The sequence below is a fragment of the Alnus glutinosa genome, chromosome 14 (genome assembly GCF_958979055.1).
Source record: "Alnus glutinosa chromosome 14, dhAlnGlut1.1, whole genome shotgun sequence".
Lineage (NCBI taxonomy): Eukaryota > Viridiplantae > Streptophyta > Magnoliopsida > Fagales > Betulaceae > Alnus > Alnus glutinosa.
The window spans coordinates 19975452-19994597 of NC_084899.1; the positions used below are offsets into that span (position 1 = coordinate 19975452).

General features: G+C 36.9%; 1 protein-coding gene across 1 annotated transcript; it reads right to left on the minus strand.

Moving 5' to 3' along the window:
* Nucleotides 1-4997: 4997 nt before the first annotated feature.
* On the minus strand, nt 4998-16634 carry LOC133857320 (uncharacterized). The gene is made up of 4 exons (XM_062292539.1): nt 16318-16634; nt 16156-16216; nt 15903-16047; nt 4998-5541 (listed from the first exon to the last, which is right to left on the minus strand). The coding sequence occupies exons 1-4, from the start codon at nt 16520-16522 to the stop codon at nt 5290-5292; spliced, it is 663 nt and encodes a 220-aa protein (XP_062148523.1). The 5' UTR covers nt 16523-16634; the 3' UTR covers nt 4998-5289.
* Nucleotides 16635-19146: the final 2512 nt, after the last annotated feature.

Sequence of the window (19146 nt, forward strand, 5' to 3'; positions counted from 1 at the left end):
ATATTTTAGTGGTTGGCCCTACTATGGTTGAGGCATGGGCGGCTATACAAGCAGTGATATTTTGCTAAAATATGGGCTTCTATGACATTTGCTAAGAGTGAGACGCCTTACAAATTGTTAGAGATTGTGTGTTAGATGTGCCCAACATGAGCATATATGGACATATAGTGAAGGGCATAAAATCTGGCATGAGGCATTTTCGAATGGCATGTATAGCGCACATTAAGCCGGAGGCTAATTCGGCAGCCAATGGTTTAGCACATGAGACTGTTATCCATATTGTAGACCCTAGCTGTTACTATGGTTTTATTAATTTGAATAAAATTTGTTTTTTCAAAAAAAAAAGAAAAATAAAAAAACAACGCAAATGTGTAGGATTGGTGATAATTCCCGTTAGGAATTGTGATCATGGGAAAGAGTAATGCTACACATCATCCCCTTGTCCTCCTTTTGTCCCCCCAAAATTGATGTGGCTCTTAAAATTACCATTAAATTTTTGATATATCACTCTTAGATTTTGATCCAATGGTGATTTTAAGAGCCACATCAATTTTAAGATGACAAAAGGAGGACAAGGGGATGATGTGTAGCATTACTCCATGAGAAAAGCCTTGAGAAGTGTTTTTGAGAGAATCAAAATTGTAAGATACTACATTCTTTTATAGATGCAATGGTACCCTTTTCAAATAGTTGCAACTCTTCCAATAATTAAAATACATAGAGTTAATTACAAAAAATAGATACATAATTAACAAATTAATACTGATAATAAACTCATAGCAACATAATTTATTTATATCATTTATTCAATTTCACCATAGATATATTGAGTACCAACTATTAAAAAATGAAAAATACTTTTTTCTCAAATTAAAACCTATCTTAGATTAGTAGTGGGTGGCCACATATATGTGCATTTGAATTATGTATATTTTCTGTTAAAACCACCAGAATAATCATCAAAATCCTAATCTTATTGCTAACTGTATAATTGTGTGGACCAAGTGTCTTTCGAATTTTCGACAAACCATTTAATTCATACCACATTACTAGCTACTATGCTACACACAATATACTCATCTTCCATTTTAAAGTTTGCAACACAACTCTCTTTCTTACTAGGCAAGAAATAGTCATTTCATCAAATAGAAATATATATCTACTTATAGACTTTCTATCATCTACATCACCTACAAAATGTTCATCACTATAACCAATCAGATCAACATCACTTAGCCCGAAACACAATTTATAGCTCAGTATCCGTTTTATTGCCTGCCAATGTTCTTTACTTGGATTGGATTGAAATCTAATCACCAATCCAACGCATGACAAATATCAAGTCTAGTACTTGTCATAGCATACATGAGGCGGCCCATAGTCTAGGCATAGGAAACAATTTTCATTCTTCTAATTTCTTCTCATTACTTAGGCATAGAGCCTTACTCAAACTCCACCATTTGTAGACGTGTGCTCAAAGCTTTGCAATTTTGCATATTAAACCTCTTGAGCACCACATCCAAATATTTTTCTAGATCCAAACATAATTATCTTGAATCGCTATCTCAATAAATTTTTATGCTAAGAACATAAGTAGTTTCACCCATGTTCTTCGTTTCAAATTTGGATCCTAAGAAAGTCTTAATTAGTTTCATTCATCATATATGGACATTTAATTACCAACTAACAATATACCATCAACATATAATGAAAATATTTTAAACTTATCCTAGGACCTTCATATGTAAACAAAGTGATCTAATGGACTCATCTCATACATGCTCCATTTTTTTTTTTTTTTGTAAGTGCATATCAAAGCCCTACTAGGACCTTCAAATGAATCTTGACCGTCCGATTCATCCTATGATAAATATTAAAGCCCTGCGTGGTTTTGGTAGTTGTCGACACAAGAGAAATGGGAGGGAAAGGAAGGAGAAGAAGAGAGAATAACTACAAAGCAACGCACGAAGATAGTGGTGGTTCCAGTAGCAAACTTTTAATAATTTTAGTAAAATAGAAAGGATTTGATACCCAGTCTGGATAACCAGCTACCACTCGAAGTAACTAAAAAACTGCTAGTTAACCGGCTATTTGTTTGTTGGATTTGGTTACCAATTTTAACAAATAACCGAGAACCGACTTCAAATTTTCATTCGGACTACCGATAAACAACCCCTAACAACTAATTTTCAGCATTTTTTTTTTATTTGTTTATAGATTTCAGCATCAATTATGTGCACTTTGTGTCAATTAATGGGTCCCTGTGGCCCCCACATTCCGTAGTTTCTTCTCATAATTCAAAAATAGACCCTTTGAAAAATAAAATAAAATATTGAAGATTGAAAATTTGAAATATTAGTTTTGATATAATAAACCCAACTAATCAGGGCATGTAGGTCGCCATGTGATGGGCCCACCAACATCATATTTACAGGTGTCAAAACCTCTGGGGTATTGTCTCCATCCTTTGAATTGTTGCTCTGGTTTTATTCTTCTTTAATAATAAACTTTGTCCTATCATTGTCATTACTCATTGTTAAACATATTAACAATTACATTAAGCCCTTAAATCAGCCCCACACTTGTTCCTAAGTATTCTTTATCTTTAAAGAAATACTTTTCTGACTAAACAATTTTACAAAATTTTCGTATAAAATGACATGAAATCTATCAAAATATGTATATAACCCATGAATTTGTATCATATACATTTGACATGCGTAGCATACCGTCGAAAAAAATTGATAAAATCTCTATTTTTATAACAATGTTGTGCTACAAGTAATTAATCTAAGCGATGAATGGTTATTAGATATAGATTCATAAATCTCTTTTAAACTAATGAAATTTATTGGGAAGTGGGTTGACAGGCCCACACGGGATGCACGTTAAGGTTCAAGATTAGCTCATTAATTCGGGGCTATCCTACCTGTATAGTAGGGAATCAACTCTCATACCATCATTGTGTTACAAAGATAATAACTGTCATTCAAGCCATGATGTAGATATACTCTTAACTTAGCGACAAAATGGTACTTAAATCAAAGTTAGGGTTGAAGAGAAATCATGGCATGAAAACCGTTATGTGAGGACTACTATAAAAAACAAATCATGATCAGGAAACTTTTGGCTTTTGTTGAAAACTCTGACCGTAAGCACTTTACAATTTTTATCTCTTAAACACTTACCGACTTAAGCTTCAAAGTTATACTCTCCCGTAGGTACTTAAGACAATTAAGCTTCACTACTTACCTCTCCTCTCTTTTAACGGGTAATTAAAGAATGCATAATTAGTGGTTATCTCAATCAAGGTACCCCTAGTTATGCTTATGTGAAAGGCATGGTAAAAATATAAGTATTTTATTATTATTATTATTATTATTATTTATCTTGGAAGGCCACGTATAAATCCACAAATGTCATGCTACTTTTTGTAGAGTTGGAAAAGTATGTGGGAGTGAAAGGGTGAGGTCATGGTAGTGAGTAAAGCTATATTTGTAGAGTAGAGTAGAGTTGCTGAAAATACCAACACGCGCACAAAAGGTTAACACACGTGTGTGGTTGTAGAGGAAAAAAATGTATGAATTTATTGAGTAGTAATAATTGATGTTTCCTACCACCTTAAAAGAAGAGCTAGAGGGGGGGGGGGGGGGGGGGGGCGGGGCCATGGGCCATGGGCCATGATGGGTGCATAAAGGACACAAGTCCCTCATGCCATCGAGTCCCACTACAGATTATGGGGCAAACTAAAGGCAGATGCCACTCATCACGCACATAATTGGGAGGCAAAACATGGACCCCCGCACCAATTATATTTCTTTCTATACCCTTTTTTGCTTTACTTACTCCCATGGTCTTCTTCACACTTGGGTATCTATTCTTCTTTTGTTAATATATTCTTCATTTCTTACATAACAAGTCTCAATTTCCTATTCAGTATTCATATTAAAAACGACTCGATGAAAAAGAAAGAAAGAAAAAGGTGTTATCATCCCTTGTGTAATCCACCGGCAACTTCCCTTAAATTCAAGTATTAGGTGTACTATTTAGGACGAATAATTTTTTACACGAATTTCATAAGAAATTAGTGAAGTAGGGCTAAAGAGTCTTATATCTATGTCTCGACACGATACGAACCTAACACGCGACATTTAAGGCAATTATTTTTTTAAACGACCTGCAAACCCGACATAATCCCAATACAAAATTAGCTAGTTATAGTTGAAAAATTTGACTCGTTTAACACAACTCGAACATGAATTATCACCCAAAAATTATTACCCAAGTAATTTAAGAAGTCCTCCAATATTATTGGTGAACAAACATATATTCCTCTCTTTGCTCCCAAATATATGCTAAATGACTCAACCTTAGGGTTTTTTTTTTTCTTTTTTCACGGCAATGGAGGGGCTGAGTCAACTCCTATCTTCACCAACGGAATCTTTTCCCTAATTAATTAAATGGAAGTTACCATTTTGTTATATCTATATTTCCATATAGCTATGGACAATATTCGAATTCCTCAATTTATTTCTCTGAGATGTTAATATTTCATCTACATTTTGAATCTGCTGAGAGGGGAAGTCCACCGTACCTCAAACTTTCTGCATTTTAATGGAAAAATAATAATTGCTGAGGAGGAACCAACCATACCAACCATACTAGCACCATTAATTGGTGCTGAGTAATGGAAAATAATAATAGTAGTAATAACAATAAAAATAATAATAAACCTTAGCCATATGTCCTAACAAGGAAATGTCAGGAGTTTATTGACTTCAGAGTTGTTGGCTGCTCAACACTAATAGTGCCGGCATGACATATTTTAAGTAGTTTTTCATGTTAACCACTAAAAATAAAACCACTTAAAACCCGTCATGTTAACTGGTGTAAAATGAGTGTGAAGAATTAGCCACTAAAAATAAAATCACTTAAAACACGTCATGTCAACTGATGTGAAATGGGTGTGAAGTACAGCATTATTGTTAAGCAAAATCAATCCAACATCAAATGGCTACTATTAACCAGTCAAGCAAAATTTCAATGTGGGGTCACCTTCAATACAGAGTATTTCTAATTGGTTAATTCAATCATATAGCTTCAGCACCAAAAGAAATGTACATATCTAAATGAAGTCCATATGTAACGATAATCAAATCCAATAGCTTCCAAATTTTGGAAGCCATGGAGTTTCAAATCAGAAGAGGAGCAACAAAAAAGGTAAAAGGAAACAAAGAAAAGGCATGTAGTGAGGTAAAAGATAAACAGAAGCATTACGAAATGGGCACATCAGCCACTCCCAGTAGCCATCAAGAACTCGCCCTCACATACCACCTCACCTCCAACATATGCTCTCCCTTCCATCTTTGCTATGCCAAACCGCTTTTGCAGCTTAACAAGTGTCATTCTCATAACCAAAGTGTCTCCTGCGATCACCGGCTTCCGAAACCTCACTTTGTCAATTCCTGCAAAGAAAAAATTTTCACGGGAGCCTCCCACTTCAGGCTGCAGCATAACCAGACCTCCAACTTGGGCCATTGCCTGTACCCAGCAACTGCATTTTCATTAGTACTAAGCTAAAGTGTTTGTGTCATGGTTAAGGTGAAACTCCAATAGATGGAGGCATACAAAGAAGTGAATCCTATTCTCACGATGTGTTCCACCCAGATTGTGAAGGCATATTAAGTTCCACATTGAGTAGATGACAAAAGTGTTGTATGGACATGTGTTAAGTCTCACATTGACTATTTACTAAGTAAAACTAAATATTATAAGTAATTCCAATGATCTCTAATTATAATTATGACCAATCTTTCGGAGTAACAATAAGGCTAACGTTTTCTTAGATCGTGACATGAGAAAAGAGTGCATTCTGTTGTCTTGATGTTCTTTTTCTAGTGCATTTATCTTTACATATCAGGCCTTGAAAAATGACCATACTAGAACAAGCAAATCATCACGTCTCATGATGTCTTTGTTCCTTTTTCTTTTTCGATTGGATTACTAGTGTTTGGAAGCTAAGCTTTCGTATTTGGTTGGTTTAATAGTCGGCATGAAGCAAGCATAACAAATAAATGTCCAAGGAATGATGAGTGGCAAAAGATGGAAAAATGGAACAAGAAGTCAGCATATACAACAGTGTGTAGGACAAAGCCAAATGGTCTGGTCAAGATCACCAGGAATCAACTACGATCCTAGTGAAAGATTAAAAGAAGCAGCCAAATGGTCTGGTTGAGACCTCCCACAATGGAGGCCATCGCAAGCGTGTATCTTGACCCTGATGAGAGAGTCCTGAGACACATAAAAGTGGAGGCCCCTACTTTTGATGGTCGTCTCAATCCATAGGTTTTCACCAAGTGGTTTTTTTTGTATTTTTTTGATAAGTGGTTTTCACCAAGTGGTTGCGTGACATGGACCACTTCTTTGAGTGATACAATTTATCAGAAAACGGGGGGATCCGATTTGCTAAGATGAAACCTAGTGGTAGTGTCAACTTTTTTGGGAGTGTCAAGGAACTCCTCATTAGGAGGAATGAGCCTCCTATCACTGACTTGGTTGAAATGAAGCTTAAACTTAAAGAGAAATATCTACCTCGGTCATATTGAGGTAACTTTTTGGACCACTGGAACAATCAGAGGCAAGGAAATAGACTTGTCACTGACTATGTAGCACAATTTGATGAGTATAAAATGAGGTGTGGTGTAGTCAAGGATGAAGCTATAACCCTGACTAGGTTTAGGAGAGGCCTTAATGATTATCTCAGGAAGGAACTTGTTCTCCAAGGTATTACCACTCTTGACCAAACGTGTAACTTAGTCCAGGATTATGAGTTGGTCACCAAAACCAAATTTATGCGGCATACTGATACCCGGAACACAACCACCAAGTCTCTACGTTTGGAGAGAAATTCCTTGATAGGACCTCCACCTTCGAAACCCAATCCCAATGGTGCTCCACTTGTTAGGGATGACAAAGATAAAGGAGTAGCTAGTGAAACCCACAAGATGCATTCTAGGGTTCAGTGCTTCAAGTGTTTAGGTTTTGGTCATGTCGCCTCTAACTGTACCAACAGGCCCTAGTCATTGATGGGAACGAGCATGTGAGTGCAGCAGAGGGCGTTGAAACACTGATCAATGAGCCTCCTGATGAGTTCAAGGACTTAGATGATGATTATGTTGGGATTATGTACATCATATGCACAGCGGAATAACCCCAGGAACACTTCAAGATAACATGGCTAGATCATATGCATGAAACAAAAATTAAACAAGGAGAAGCACGTACATGTGTTTCGGCCACTTCTTAATTCAAAGGCTGAAATTTATTTTCTCCTCCTTTCTTCAATATGGACGTGTGGCTTGGGTTTTATAAAACCTCTAAATCTTCTCTCCAATGACTGATTTGAGACCTAGAGTGCAGGCTTTCAAATTGTGTCTCTCAACTCTTGAGAACACTGTGTGTATCTTATGCCTACACAAACTCCTTATTTATAAGCATAAGTTTACTTGTAGAAGTGGGATTAACCCTAGCCCCACTTTATAAATCCTAGTCCCCACCCCTTTGGTAAAACACGGCCAAGGGGGTATTCTAGAAGCTTGTGTAAATTGGTCAATGCAATTAGCTTGGAGAGGGACTTAGAGAAAATAAAAACTAGTTTCAATAGGCCTAGAACACTTGTCATCTCATGACTTGTCCTAGGTTACTATTAATTACAATTAATTCCACTAAACAATTCTAATTGCACTATAATATTATATTTTGATTATTTCAATTAATCCCATTGACTTTACTTATACATTTGACCCCACCATAAAATGTTTTGTAGTTGAATTAAAGTCATTAAATGACTATCACTTTAATTAACTATTTCTTATCCCTTAGTACCCAATTCAATTACATTGATTATTCTCGTACTTATGAAATCTCATTTCACCTTGTACATAGAGTTTCAATAACTCTTACCAAAACACCCAGGTGGGATCTTGATGAGATATTTCTTATCTCCTTGATTAAATCAAAGGATTTGGATTCCTTCTTGAAGAGTGGTGTTCCCATAATGCTACATGTGATTATCCAACACATTGATGATTTTAAATGCAAAAGGTCTCACTCCTAAATGTATCAAAGTAACATCCACTTAACAATTGAGTTCACGACCTTCTTAGGATTGAGAGTCAATGTTATAAGTAGTCGTGAGTTTCATATCATTCTTTTGACAATGTTATAAAAGAATGACAACTCACGTGGTCCGTTCAGTATATTATATCCACACCAACACATCAACCCAAATTTCCCACTTCACGTGATCAAGAGAGATCATCATGGTTGATATGTTACATTCTTATCAAATAGAATGTCCAATTCCATTACCGACTACGAACAATAATTTTAAGTTACAAGGTTTATGACTTAGATCTTCTGCGTAATAATCTCATTACTCACACCTAAGTCATATTCAATGTAGCTTATGGACCTTGCATGCATATGATAAATAATAATCATTAAAATCATACATGTAAATCGTTATATGCCCAATGTTCATTAAATAAATTAGTAAATAAACAACTTTGTTTAATAAAACCTAAAATGTCACACAAAGTAATTGGACTTTAGGGCATAAACCCTAATAGATTGCTTGGGCAACCTAACCATCTAGATTGCATTTTGAGCTACCTCATTTCAAATAGGTCAGCCAGAGAATGGCCTTGACTATACCCAGAGTGGGCGTGGTAAGATGTGCACATGAACAACCTAAAGGGGTTTTTGTGGTCTCACAAGAGGAGCCACCGAAAGAGATAGGTTTTGGACTTTCAGACACCTCTAAGGTTGTCCAGTTATTTGGTTTCCCCATCCTACCATATGTGCCACTATGTCTATAGGCGTGAGTCCATATGAACTTGTGCATTGTTATAAAGCCTATGTGACCTTTAGACATTTTCCCGATGTCCCTGCATGCTAGAGTTTCTAAGTCAACCAGTGCATTTGCACGACATGGTCATGATTTGCATAATGAGACTAGTAAACTAATTCAAGCAATTCATGCCCAATATAAAATTGAAGTCGACTTTTGTAAGCATTTCAATGAATTCAACATAGGGAATGATGTCATGGTTCAAATTAGATTCAGATGGTTTCCATTTGGATCCCGTTTGAAAATTGCAAGCTCATAGTGTCGAGCCTTTTAAAGTGTTGCAGTGGGCCAGACCAAATGTGTTTGTCATTGACGTTCCACCTGATCCTTGTATGTAAAAAAATACGTCTTAATAGCAATTTTTCTTTTCTTTTTTGTTTTTCCCCTTGCAGTATCAAACAATTTTTTTTTTTTCTTTTTCCTTCTTATTTGAGGATTAAGCTTTCACCATATGTTAGGACACATTCCTTATATATATATATATATATATATATAGTTCTTACATTTGTCGCGCGAGAGAGACATGTCTTCAAAGCACTTCTTTTTCCTTTTTCCTTCAGCTTTTCCTCGAAGTATCAAATTTACCTTTTTTATAATTATTTTACCAAATGATGAATCTATCGTCTTCTATATTTGGTGTTCAAGTTATTTATATTTAGGATTCAAGCTCCTATATTGTACCACTCTCTTAGTAACCAAACAACATAACCGGCTGGTAAGTGGAAAAGGGGCAAAAAGTACATTGGTAAACTGGACAACGTGCTCTTGATAAGAGTTAGACAACCACCTTGACACAAATAGATCTTCTTCCAACTAGTCAATATTTTATCCATTTTCTCAACTATCACATCCCAATAGCTTTGGACTTGAAAGAGGCGCACAAGGGAAGACCCAAATATTTCAACGGCATAGAAGAAATACTACAATTCAAAATGTCAACCAACTCTTCTTGATGCAGTACGTGACCCACCGCAACTAATTTTGATATCCAAAGATTGAACTTCAGACCCGAAATAGCCTCAAAACACAGTAGAATGTGCCCCAGATTAAGAATTTGGTCTCGGTCCGCATCACATATTATGAGAGTGTTGTCTGTAAAAAGAAGATGAGAGATTTCCAAAGGAGTTGCGTTATGGAGGTCAACTCGAAATCTAGATAAATAGCCCCCTCTCATAGCTCTAAACAACATCCTACTAAGAGCCTCCATGACAATCACAAAAGAAAGAGGTGAAAGCGGGTCCCCTTGACGGAGGCCCTAGAGCTTGCAAAGAAACCATGCAGATTGCCATTAATCAAGATGGAGAAATGGGTAGTAGAGAAGGAGAAACGGGCTGTGGAGATACAAGCGAAAATCCATTTTCTCCATTTTGAACCAAAACCCAGGCGCCCTAGAAGATAGGAGAGGGACTCCCAATTAACATAGTCATTGGCTTTTTCCAAGTCTAGTTTGCACAACACACCGGGAATACCAGATTTCAATCTATTGTCTATACATCATTAGCAATAAGGACTGAATCTAGAATTTGTCGCCCCCCAATAAAAGCATTCTGATTATTAGACATGAGCGAACCCAGCACCTGATTCATTCTAAAGACAAGAACCTTCGCCAAAATCTTATAGACACTACCCACCAAGCTGATATTCCTTACTTCTTTCCAACTGCCCAATCTTTTTAGGAATAAAGGCGAAGAAAGTAGCATTAACGCTCTTTTCAAAGAACCCACGATCATGAAAATTATTGAAAACACACATAAGATCATCCTTCACTAATTCCCAACATGATTGGAAGAAGGCAATAGTGAAGCCATCTGACCCCGGTGCTTTATTGCCATCCTTACTAAGCAACGCCTGACGGACTTCCTCCTCTTGAAATGGTCTTTCCAATTAGTCCACTTGTCCATCATCTAACAATGGAAACTCCAATCCATCTAATTTGGGCTGCCACTGGACTATTTCTGTAAATAGACTCTTGTAATACTGAATGATAGAATCATTGATCACCTCTTGATTGGAAGTATCCGAGCCCTCAATGCTAAGATTGGAAATGAAGTTATTGCTCCTGTGAGAGTTGGTAAGGCAGTGGAAAGAGCTTGTGTTATGATCCCCTTCTTTCAACCAAGTCACCCCTTGATTTTTGCCCCCAGCAAACTTCTTGCATGAGAACTACTTTCAACAAAGCCCTTTTAACTTTCTCCTCTTCTACTAGAGGCCTTTCCTCTTCTAGAAAATTGAGGGACTGGATCTCCTCCATCAAACACTTTCTTTTCTCCTTCACATTTCCAAATACCTCCTTGTTCCAGCTTTTTAAATCGAGCTTCAGCTGTTTAATTTTATAAGCAAAGACAAAACAAGGAGTACTAAGACACTTGTACGAATTCCAACAATATTTCACCAAGCCACCAAAGCCTTATGCTTTTAGCCACATGTTCTCAAATTTAAAGTAGTTAGATTCTCTAGCCATACCTCCACTGTCGAGCAAAATAGGAAAATGGTCTAATAAGGGCCGAGGAAGACGGTGCTGAATCAAGTCGGGGAAATGTTCTTCCCAATCTAGAAAGACTAGGAATCGGTCAATTTAGACATAGATGGCGGGATCTTAACCTTGTCAATTGGTGTTGTCTTTACACAAGAGCAAGGAGACCGTCAACCATGTCCACATCCATTGTAAGTTTACTAGCAAGATCTGGCACTTGGTTCTCATCTTATTTGGAGTTTTGTGGGTCATGCCTAGCAATATCCTAGAGCTACTTCACTGTTGGAAGACACAAAGTCAAAGTCAATCCAAAAAGGCCATATGGAAACTTATCCTTACTTTACTAATGTGGAGCATTTGGAGAGAAAGAAATCAGCATCTTTTTGAGGATTGCGAGTCTAATGTGCTACAATTAAAATCCTTCTTCTTGAGATCTCTTTTAGATTAGGCTATAACGTTTGTTCCTAATTTTTCTTCCTCTAATCTTGTAGATCTTGTTAACTTTTTAGATTTTCGACCCCATTAGGTTGGTGGCTTCTCTTGTATACTTTTTGTGTACGCGAGCTTTGCTTCTCATAATAAAAATTATGATTCATCAAAAAAATTATTGTTAATAGTGATAGTCTAGTAGAATATATGACAACAAGGTAAATTAAGTAATAAGTACATAATAGTTTTCAAGGCACAAAATTGGGTAGAAGGTAGCATTTGGTGATGAAATGGTGCCATTGTTACTGGGGTTATTATCTAGCTATAAATATGAGAAAGGGCTATGTTCAGCAATAATGAGTCTATGACGATGGGATTAATTGTCATTTGAAATGAATAATTATAGTGTTGCTGATTTGAATCAGGAAGGGTTGAAATTACAATATTAAATATAAGAGGAATTCTAATTATTTGCACACATGAAAATTATCTGATTGTATGTCATAAAGCTAGAGAAATAGCAATATCCTCATTATTTGTTTAAAATAATTTCAATATTATTAAATTTTCTTAGTAATGAAAAAGATGATTTTGCAACAACAACAAAAAAAAAAATGAATAAATAAACTTGTTAATTATTGGTATGAACAATCACATTTTAAAAACAAACAAGAAAATAAAATTTTAAACATTAGTGTGACAAAAAAACCTGGTACATTGCATGAGTCACACGTTAGTTTGACTACTAAACCAAAGGTCTAAGAAAACTTAATAAGACTCCTAACAAGACAAACTTTCCGAACCATAGGTTACTTCAATTGGTCATGGCACGTGGACCCCATAAAATAAATCTTAAAATTGACGAAATTGCCAAGTAGCACACAGAAGAACAGCAAATCAATCTTTCATAGGTGCATCACAACAAGGCCAAGGTCTTGCAGCCAACATCAAGGAAGTCAAGAAACTTTTCTACTGCAAGGCATTTTTAAGTTTCCTTTTTTACCATAAGTTTTAATTCAACCAATAATGTACAGTTGGATGCAGGTATGCATGAACACGAACTACCACTATGCTTTTTACTTCATTATATTTCGTCGTTTTAAGTGGCCAATACTTTCTAACAGAACCAAAAATTAAATTTTTTAACTGTCTATAAGGTTCAAACACATGAACCAAGTAGATTAGCATCCTAAGAATTCATGTTTCTGAAAAAACTTAGAGATAGAGTATGCATGCTAAGAACTCATGCTAAGTAAAGTCCCACAGATGATAGTAATCACAAAAGTGAGTGATTAATATACATTATTGGACTCAAACCCACAAACTTAAGCTTTTAGGTGAATCAACTTTCCAGCATATTATATTAAAGCCCTCTTTGGAGTCTTCCCATGTGTTTATCTCCATGAGAATTAACACTCCTACGAAAGGGAAAGAAGTAAATGGTTAATATAACACCGTTGGGCCCAAACTTATAAGTTTAAGCTTTTGGATTAAGTATTATTCCAAATTGTTATATTGAGGGCTTACTTGGAGATTTCAAAAGTGTCATCTCCCCAACACTTTGAACTGTAAACTAGCATGTTATATTCCAAGCCTAATGTGGCACTCCACCCACACGATATGCTTCCGCCTATCCCACTTTAAGAATAGTATTAGTCTTCCTATAGTTTCAGTATAATCAACATTCCTTAGATCATAGCTAATGCATTAATTTAAATATGTTAAAGGACATGCTTTAGAACACAGAGCGGTTGTCTTCCTAGCACAAAATCTAAAGCAAGAAGGAGAAAGGTGTTGTGGAATTCCAAATCAGTACACTAGTTAACCTTTGGCTTGGACAAAAAATGGAAACCTTTGCACTTCGCTTACAGGGAAAGAAAGAGAAATCAACAAATCTCAACTTCGCATAACCTTATATCCAACCGCTTGAGTTCAGTTAAATGATTCGTCTTTCCTATTTCCTTTACAATTTAGTCTAGGAAAAAAATTCTATTGAAGCATAAATATTTTTTTGATAAGTAAAATATATTGAAAAGGCGCAAAGGGGCACAACCCAAAGTACACAGGATGTATACAAGGAACCCCTAATATAAAGAACATAGAGAACATCTATCTAAGAAATCAACATAGGAACATTCATGCATTAACTTAATTCTATCTCTCCACATAAACAACATTTGAAGCATCTTTCTCTTCAGATTTGACAAACCAGTCTCACAATCTTCAAAACAGCGAGCATTCCGTTCCCTCCAAACGCACCACATCAAACACAATGGAGCCATGCCCCAAATCTGTATCGAAGTCCGATTACCCTTCTGGCCCCTCCAACTCCCCAACATGTCTTTCACCGACCCCGGCATTACCCACTCCACCCCAAACAATTGCAGAAGCGCCCTCCACAATTCTGTAGCCACCATACAATGCAGAAACAAATGATCAATGGATTCTCCATCAGTCTTACACATAGAGCACCAATCCACCACGATAATGTTTCTCTTTCGAAGGTTATCCAAAGTTAAAGATTTCCCTAAAGTAGCCGTCCAAACAAAGAAAGCCACTCTCGAGGGAACATTAACTTTCCAAATACTTTTCCATGGAAATGAAGACTGAATAGGACTAGACAACAGCTTATAGTAGGACTTTACCTCAAAAGATTTCTTACGCGCTGGCACCCAACACAACTTATCCTCTCCCTCGCTGCTAACTTTGAGGGTGTACAACATCCCAAAAAACCTACTAACCGCTTCGACCTCCCAATCATGAACTGAACGAGAAAACATAATATTCCATAAGATGGTGCCATTTTGTCTCTGCATAATATCCTCCACCCAAGCATCCTTTCTTCTAGCAATAAGGAACAGCTCTGGAAAGAGGATCTTCAAAGGAATTTCCCCACACCATACATCATGCCAAAACAGAACTTTCGAACTATTCCCGATCTCATATCTCACATGCGCAGCAAAAGCATCCCAACCCCTCCTAATACTTTTCCACACGCCATACCCATAAGAACCCCCAGCCTCCTTAGAACACCAACCACCCCTCAAACTACCATATTTGACATCCACCACCTTTCTCCAAAAAGCATCTCTCTCCATAGCATATCTCCATAACCATTTACCCATCAATGCTTTGTTGAACATAACCAAATTTCTCACTCCTAGCCCCCCCGAAGCTTTAGGGGAACAAATCGTACGCCAATTAACCAAATGAAATTTAAATTCATCTCCAACACCACCCCAAAGGAAATCTCTCTGAAGTTTCTCCAATCGATTAGCCACTCCCACAGGAATAGGGAAAAGAGAAAGAAAGTACGTAGGTAAGCTTGAGAGAGTGCTATTGATCAAGGTTAACCTCCCCCCTTTAGATAGATACACCTTCTTCCACCCTGCTAGTCTAGCTTCCATCTCTATTGAAGCATAAATATTATGGTTCTTCACCAACAATTGCATTTGTAAACCTTCAAAGATGACTTGGAGCAATTGCTGGTCTTCAATAACTCAAAAATCCATTAGACAAAATTGTCTTTTCTTGCCCACTTGATGATAACTCTAGCTTGATTTGCATTCATTCATCCCTTTTCTATCTTTTAAGGTATTGCCACTCATCCCTCTCAACGTCCCAAAGTTGGTTAAGCTGATTTTACAGGACCCAACATTTTGGTTGATATGGTAGCAAAGCTACCACACTTCTCCGTCTTAATACAAAACTGATCAAGTTTCCCCAATAAGAAAATCTGTAGTTAACAATAAGCAAAGATCTCAAACGCACTTCTCCAACTTAACCAAGCAATTCTAATTCCTACACACAAAATCCTCTTACATATTGAAGGTGATGCTTATTTGAAAAATACAAATTCTTAAAAGAGTAACCCCAATACAGCCCAACGTTCAAAATTAACATGAGAACACAAAATCAGACAGTTGAAACAATCCCAACGGGCAGGTACTTATTTATGAAAGAGATACAGGCAAAGGATTAACTAATAGAATCTATAACATCCTTTAATACCCAGAAGCATACCACAGTCAAGTGATGAAAGTAAATTAGATAAGTACAAAGCAAAGAAGATTTGAAAATGATCAATACCTCAACCATGAGAACACCAGGCATAATAGGCCTCTCAGGGAAGTGCCCAGGAAAGAAGTTATCATTTATAGTCACATTCTTGATAGCAACAGCTGAAACCCCAGGATTGTACTCAATCACTCTATCCACTAACAGAAACGGAAACCTACAACACCAACCAAAAACAACATCCTAAAACAAAGAAAACGCGAATACATCAAACGAAACATAAAACACACACGCACACACAAACAACTATTTGAGAAAGACCCACCTGTGGGGCAGAATTTCACGTATCTGATTAATATCCATGACCGCAGGAAATGCTGGGTATTCTGCAAAAAAACGATTAAAAAGATGATTTTTTTTTTTTCAAAACAAAGATTTGTTATGTGAAAGCAGAGAAATGAAAACAGAAACGCAAGAGAAAACATACGTTTTTCAATGGGTATGCCTTGGTTGGTGTTGTTGAGTCCATCTAGAGAACAGAATGCGATGGAACTGGACCGGTGGTTGGATTGAAGAGAGAGAGAACGAGGTACAGAGAGAGAAAGAGAGATTGGGGACTGAGAGAGCCTTCTGGATTTGATCAGAGACTGAGAACGAGTGTGAGAGAGGAGGGAATTGGAGGTGGCTGACATTTCTTCCCTCAACAGAGACACGGACCAAAACAGAGAGAAAGAAAGAAGGAAACGAGAGCGGAGCGTTCGAAGTGGGTGCAAGTGAGTGAAGTAGGGGACGGTACAACTTGTTGAACTAATTGCGACTTTGCTCAGAAAAATAAATAAATAATGAAATAATATGTGGGACTTGCTAGGGAGGATTTGTTTGGGAGAAATGCTATTCGTGAGCTTTTGTCCGTCTCACGTCCGTCTCTTTTCAGCGTGGCACTGACAAATTTAATGAAATTTGATAATTTGGGAAACGACAGCTCGGGATACTCACTAAGCTCAAAATTTCCCCCCAAATTTTCTCCCCTTTCTCCTTCCCCATTTTCCGGCGATCTCTGCTTTTCCGGGTGCCCCCATTTTCCAAGCGTGCCACCTAGCTTTTCCAGCAGAGGCGTGCCCACGACCGGCACCCACGACCAGCGCCCACTGCCGGTCAGCTGCAGAGGCGTGCCCACTACCGACGTCCACGACCGAGCTCCTCTCTCTGACCCAGCAGACCTCTGAGCACCGCGGATCTCCGATTTGCGTGCCCCCATTTTCCGGCCAATCTCCTCCATTTTCCGGCGATCTCCAACTTTTCTTTTCCGGCTGATTTCCAGCAGAGGCGTGCCCCCATTTTTCCGGCCGATTTCCAACAGAAGCGTGCCCCCATTTTTCCGGTCGACCTCCTCCATTTTCCGGCGGCGACCGAGCTCCCCGCCCCCGTCTCCACTGACCAAGCTATTCAGAGGTAAAAACAACCTCTCCTCTCTGTTACTTTTTCCTCCTCAATTTTTTTTCTTGGGTGTTTTGAGCTTTGAGCTTGTATTGTCATTTCATTCTCTTCCCCATAAACAAAGGGGGCGCATTTCTGGCATGATATATATGGGGATTTGCTCATGATTTTTTGAAACTGGCTGATGAGTTGAAAGCCTGGGTTGACAACTCATGCACCATCTGTTTACTGCATAGAGCTAATTTGAGATTAATCTGATTATATATTGTAGGCTTTTATTTCTCTATGACACCTGCTAGTGTGGATTGTGAATTGTAAATTGTATAGTTTTTAAGGTTTATCTTTTCTGTGTCCTATATGTGCATACAGAGATTTGGTACTTTAGTATGTGAAAATTTGGAGAAACAAATTATTAGTTACCATTGATATGTTATATTTGAAATATATATATATCAACACAGAATTTTAGTTTAATTTTAGTTTAGTAAGGTAGAATTACTTTGCCTACATATAATTCTAAATGTATTGATATAGCTATGACATATATATGTTTGATTTACTTGATGTGATTACAGATCATGCAAGATTAGGGAGATTATTCCTTTGTCTTTCACTTTACTTTACTTAGTACTCTGGTTCCTCCAACGAAAAAAATATCATGATTCCCCCCCTTTTTTTTTAAGCTTTAATTCATATGGTTTTTCTTTTTTGGTAGATGTTTGATATTAATATTATCTGTGGATGTGGATGATATTAATTGTTGCATTGATATGAATTTTTATTTCCTACAGAAACTTTTAGATGGACTTATCACAACTGCCCTTGATTTCACAATGTGAAGATGAATGTTCGTTGACACATGAACAAGCTGAAGATGTTGTGCCCATTGAAATGGACCCTCAAGGTTGTATTCAACTCAGTTATTTTAGTGGTCCTTGGATCATTCGAATTACATTCATATTGTTTGTGATCTGGTGGGGTTGTATTCAACTCAGTTATTTTAGTGGTCCTTGGATCTTCCTGACCCTTGCATTTCTCCTTCGTGCACCCTTACAGGAGATGGAGTTGGGAATTCTAAGCCGAAGTTGGAATGGGAAAACAGCAGGTGTTTCCATGCAGGCAAACGGGTTGCATGAGAAGATTTTCAGCTTTGACATGCATATGGAGAGTTTGAGGAGATTTTTGGAAAATATATAATTAATGTGATTATAGGATGAACGACTATAGAACTCTCTCAAGTTGATGTGATTATTTATTTTTTTTGTTTGACTTTGGAGTTAGCCTCTGGATATTGTGATTAATATATAGATCACATATTTTTGAGCTGATTTACATAAATGCTCTTGTGCATGATGAGATAGTGTCAAGTAGTATACAGTAAGTAACTACATGGTGACTTTGGAGTTGGAAGACTTTAATTTGATTTTATCTTTTTTTTGGCAGTTGTTAAAATCTGTGACATGAGGCAAATATTATAGTTGGTTTTAGGTGAATATTTTCTTTATGAAATGAAAAGTCATTTCGTTATTTCCAGGCATATTGCATATATGACCGTGACATTCATGACAACTTGGTAACCTTTTTCTTTATGAAATGAAATGTGACTGCCTTATACCTTTCATTCAACCTGGTAACCCTTTTCTTTTGTCTTTTTTCTTTTTTTCCTGAGCTGAAAAGCTAGTAGTAACTCATAATTGTAGATGTTCCTCTTGGTTATATGATGGTATACTTGGTTAACACAAAGCCTATATAAGCCTAGAAAATCTAAATTTCCTTAATTACTTGTGTTCTATTTTCGCATAGTCACACTTACAATCAGCCTTAACAAATTGAGGCTATGAATTTTCAATGAAACTGATATCAATATACAATAATATTA

Excerpts from the sequence above, each read along its gene's own strand:
- LOC133857320 (XM_062292539.1), bottom strand. The coding sequence starts at position 16,522 with ATGTCAGCCACCTCCAATTCCCTCCTCTCTCACACTCGTTCTCAGTCT. Across the intron at positions 16,048-16,155 it reads CGTGAAATTCTGCCCCACAG|GTTTCCGTTTCTGTTAGTGG; the intron begins GTGGGTCTTTCT and ends TTGGTGTTGTAG. Across the intron at positions 5,542-15,902 it reads CTGGTGTTCTCATGGTTGAG|GCAATGGCCCAAGTTGGAGG; the intron begins GTATTGATCATT and ends TGCTGGGTACAG.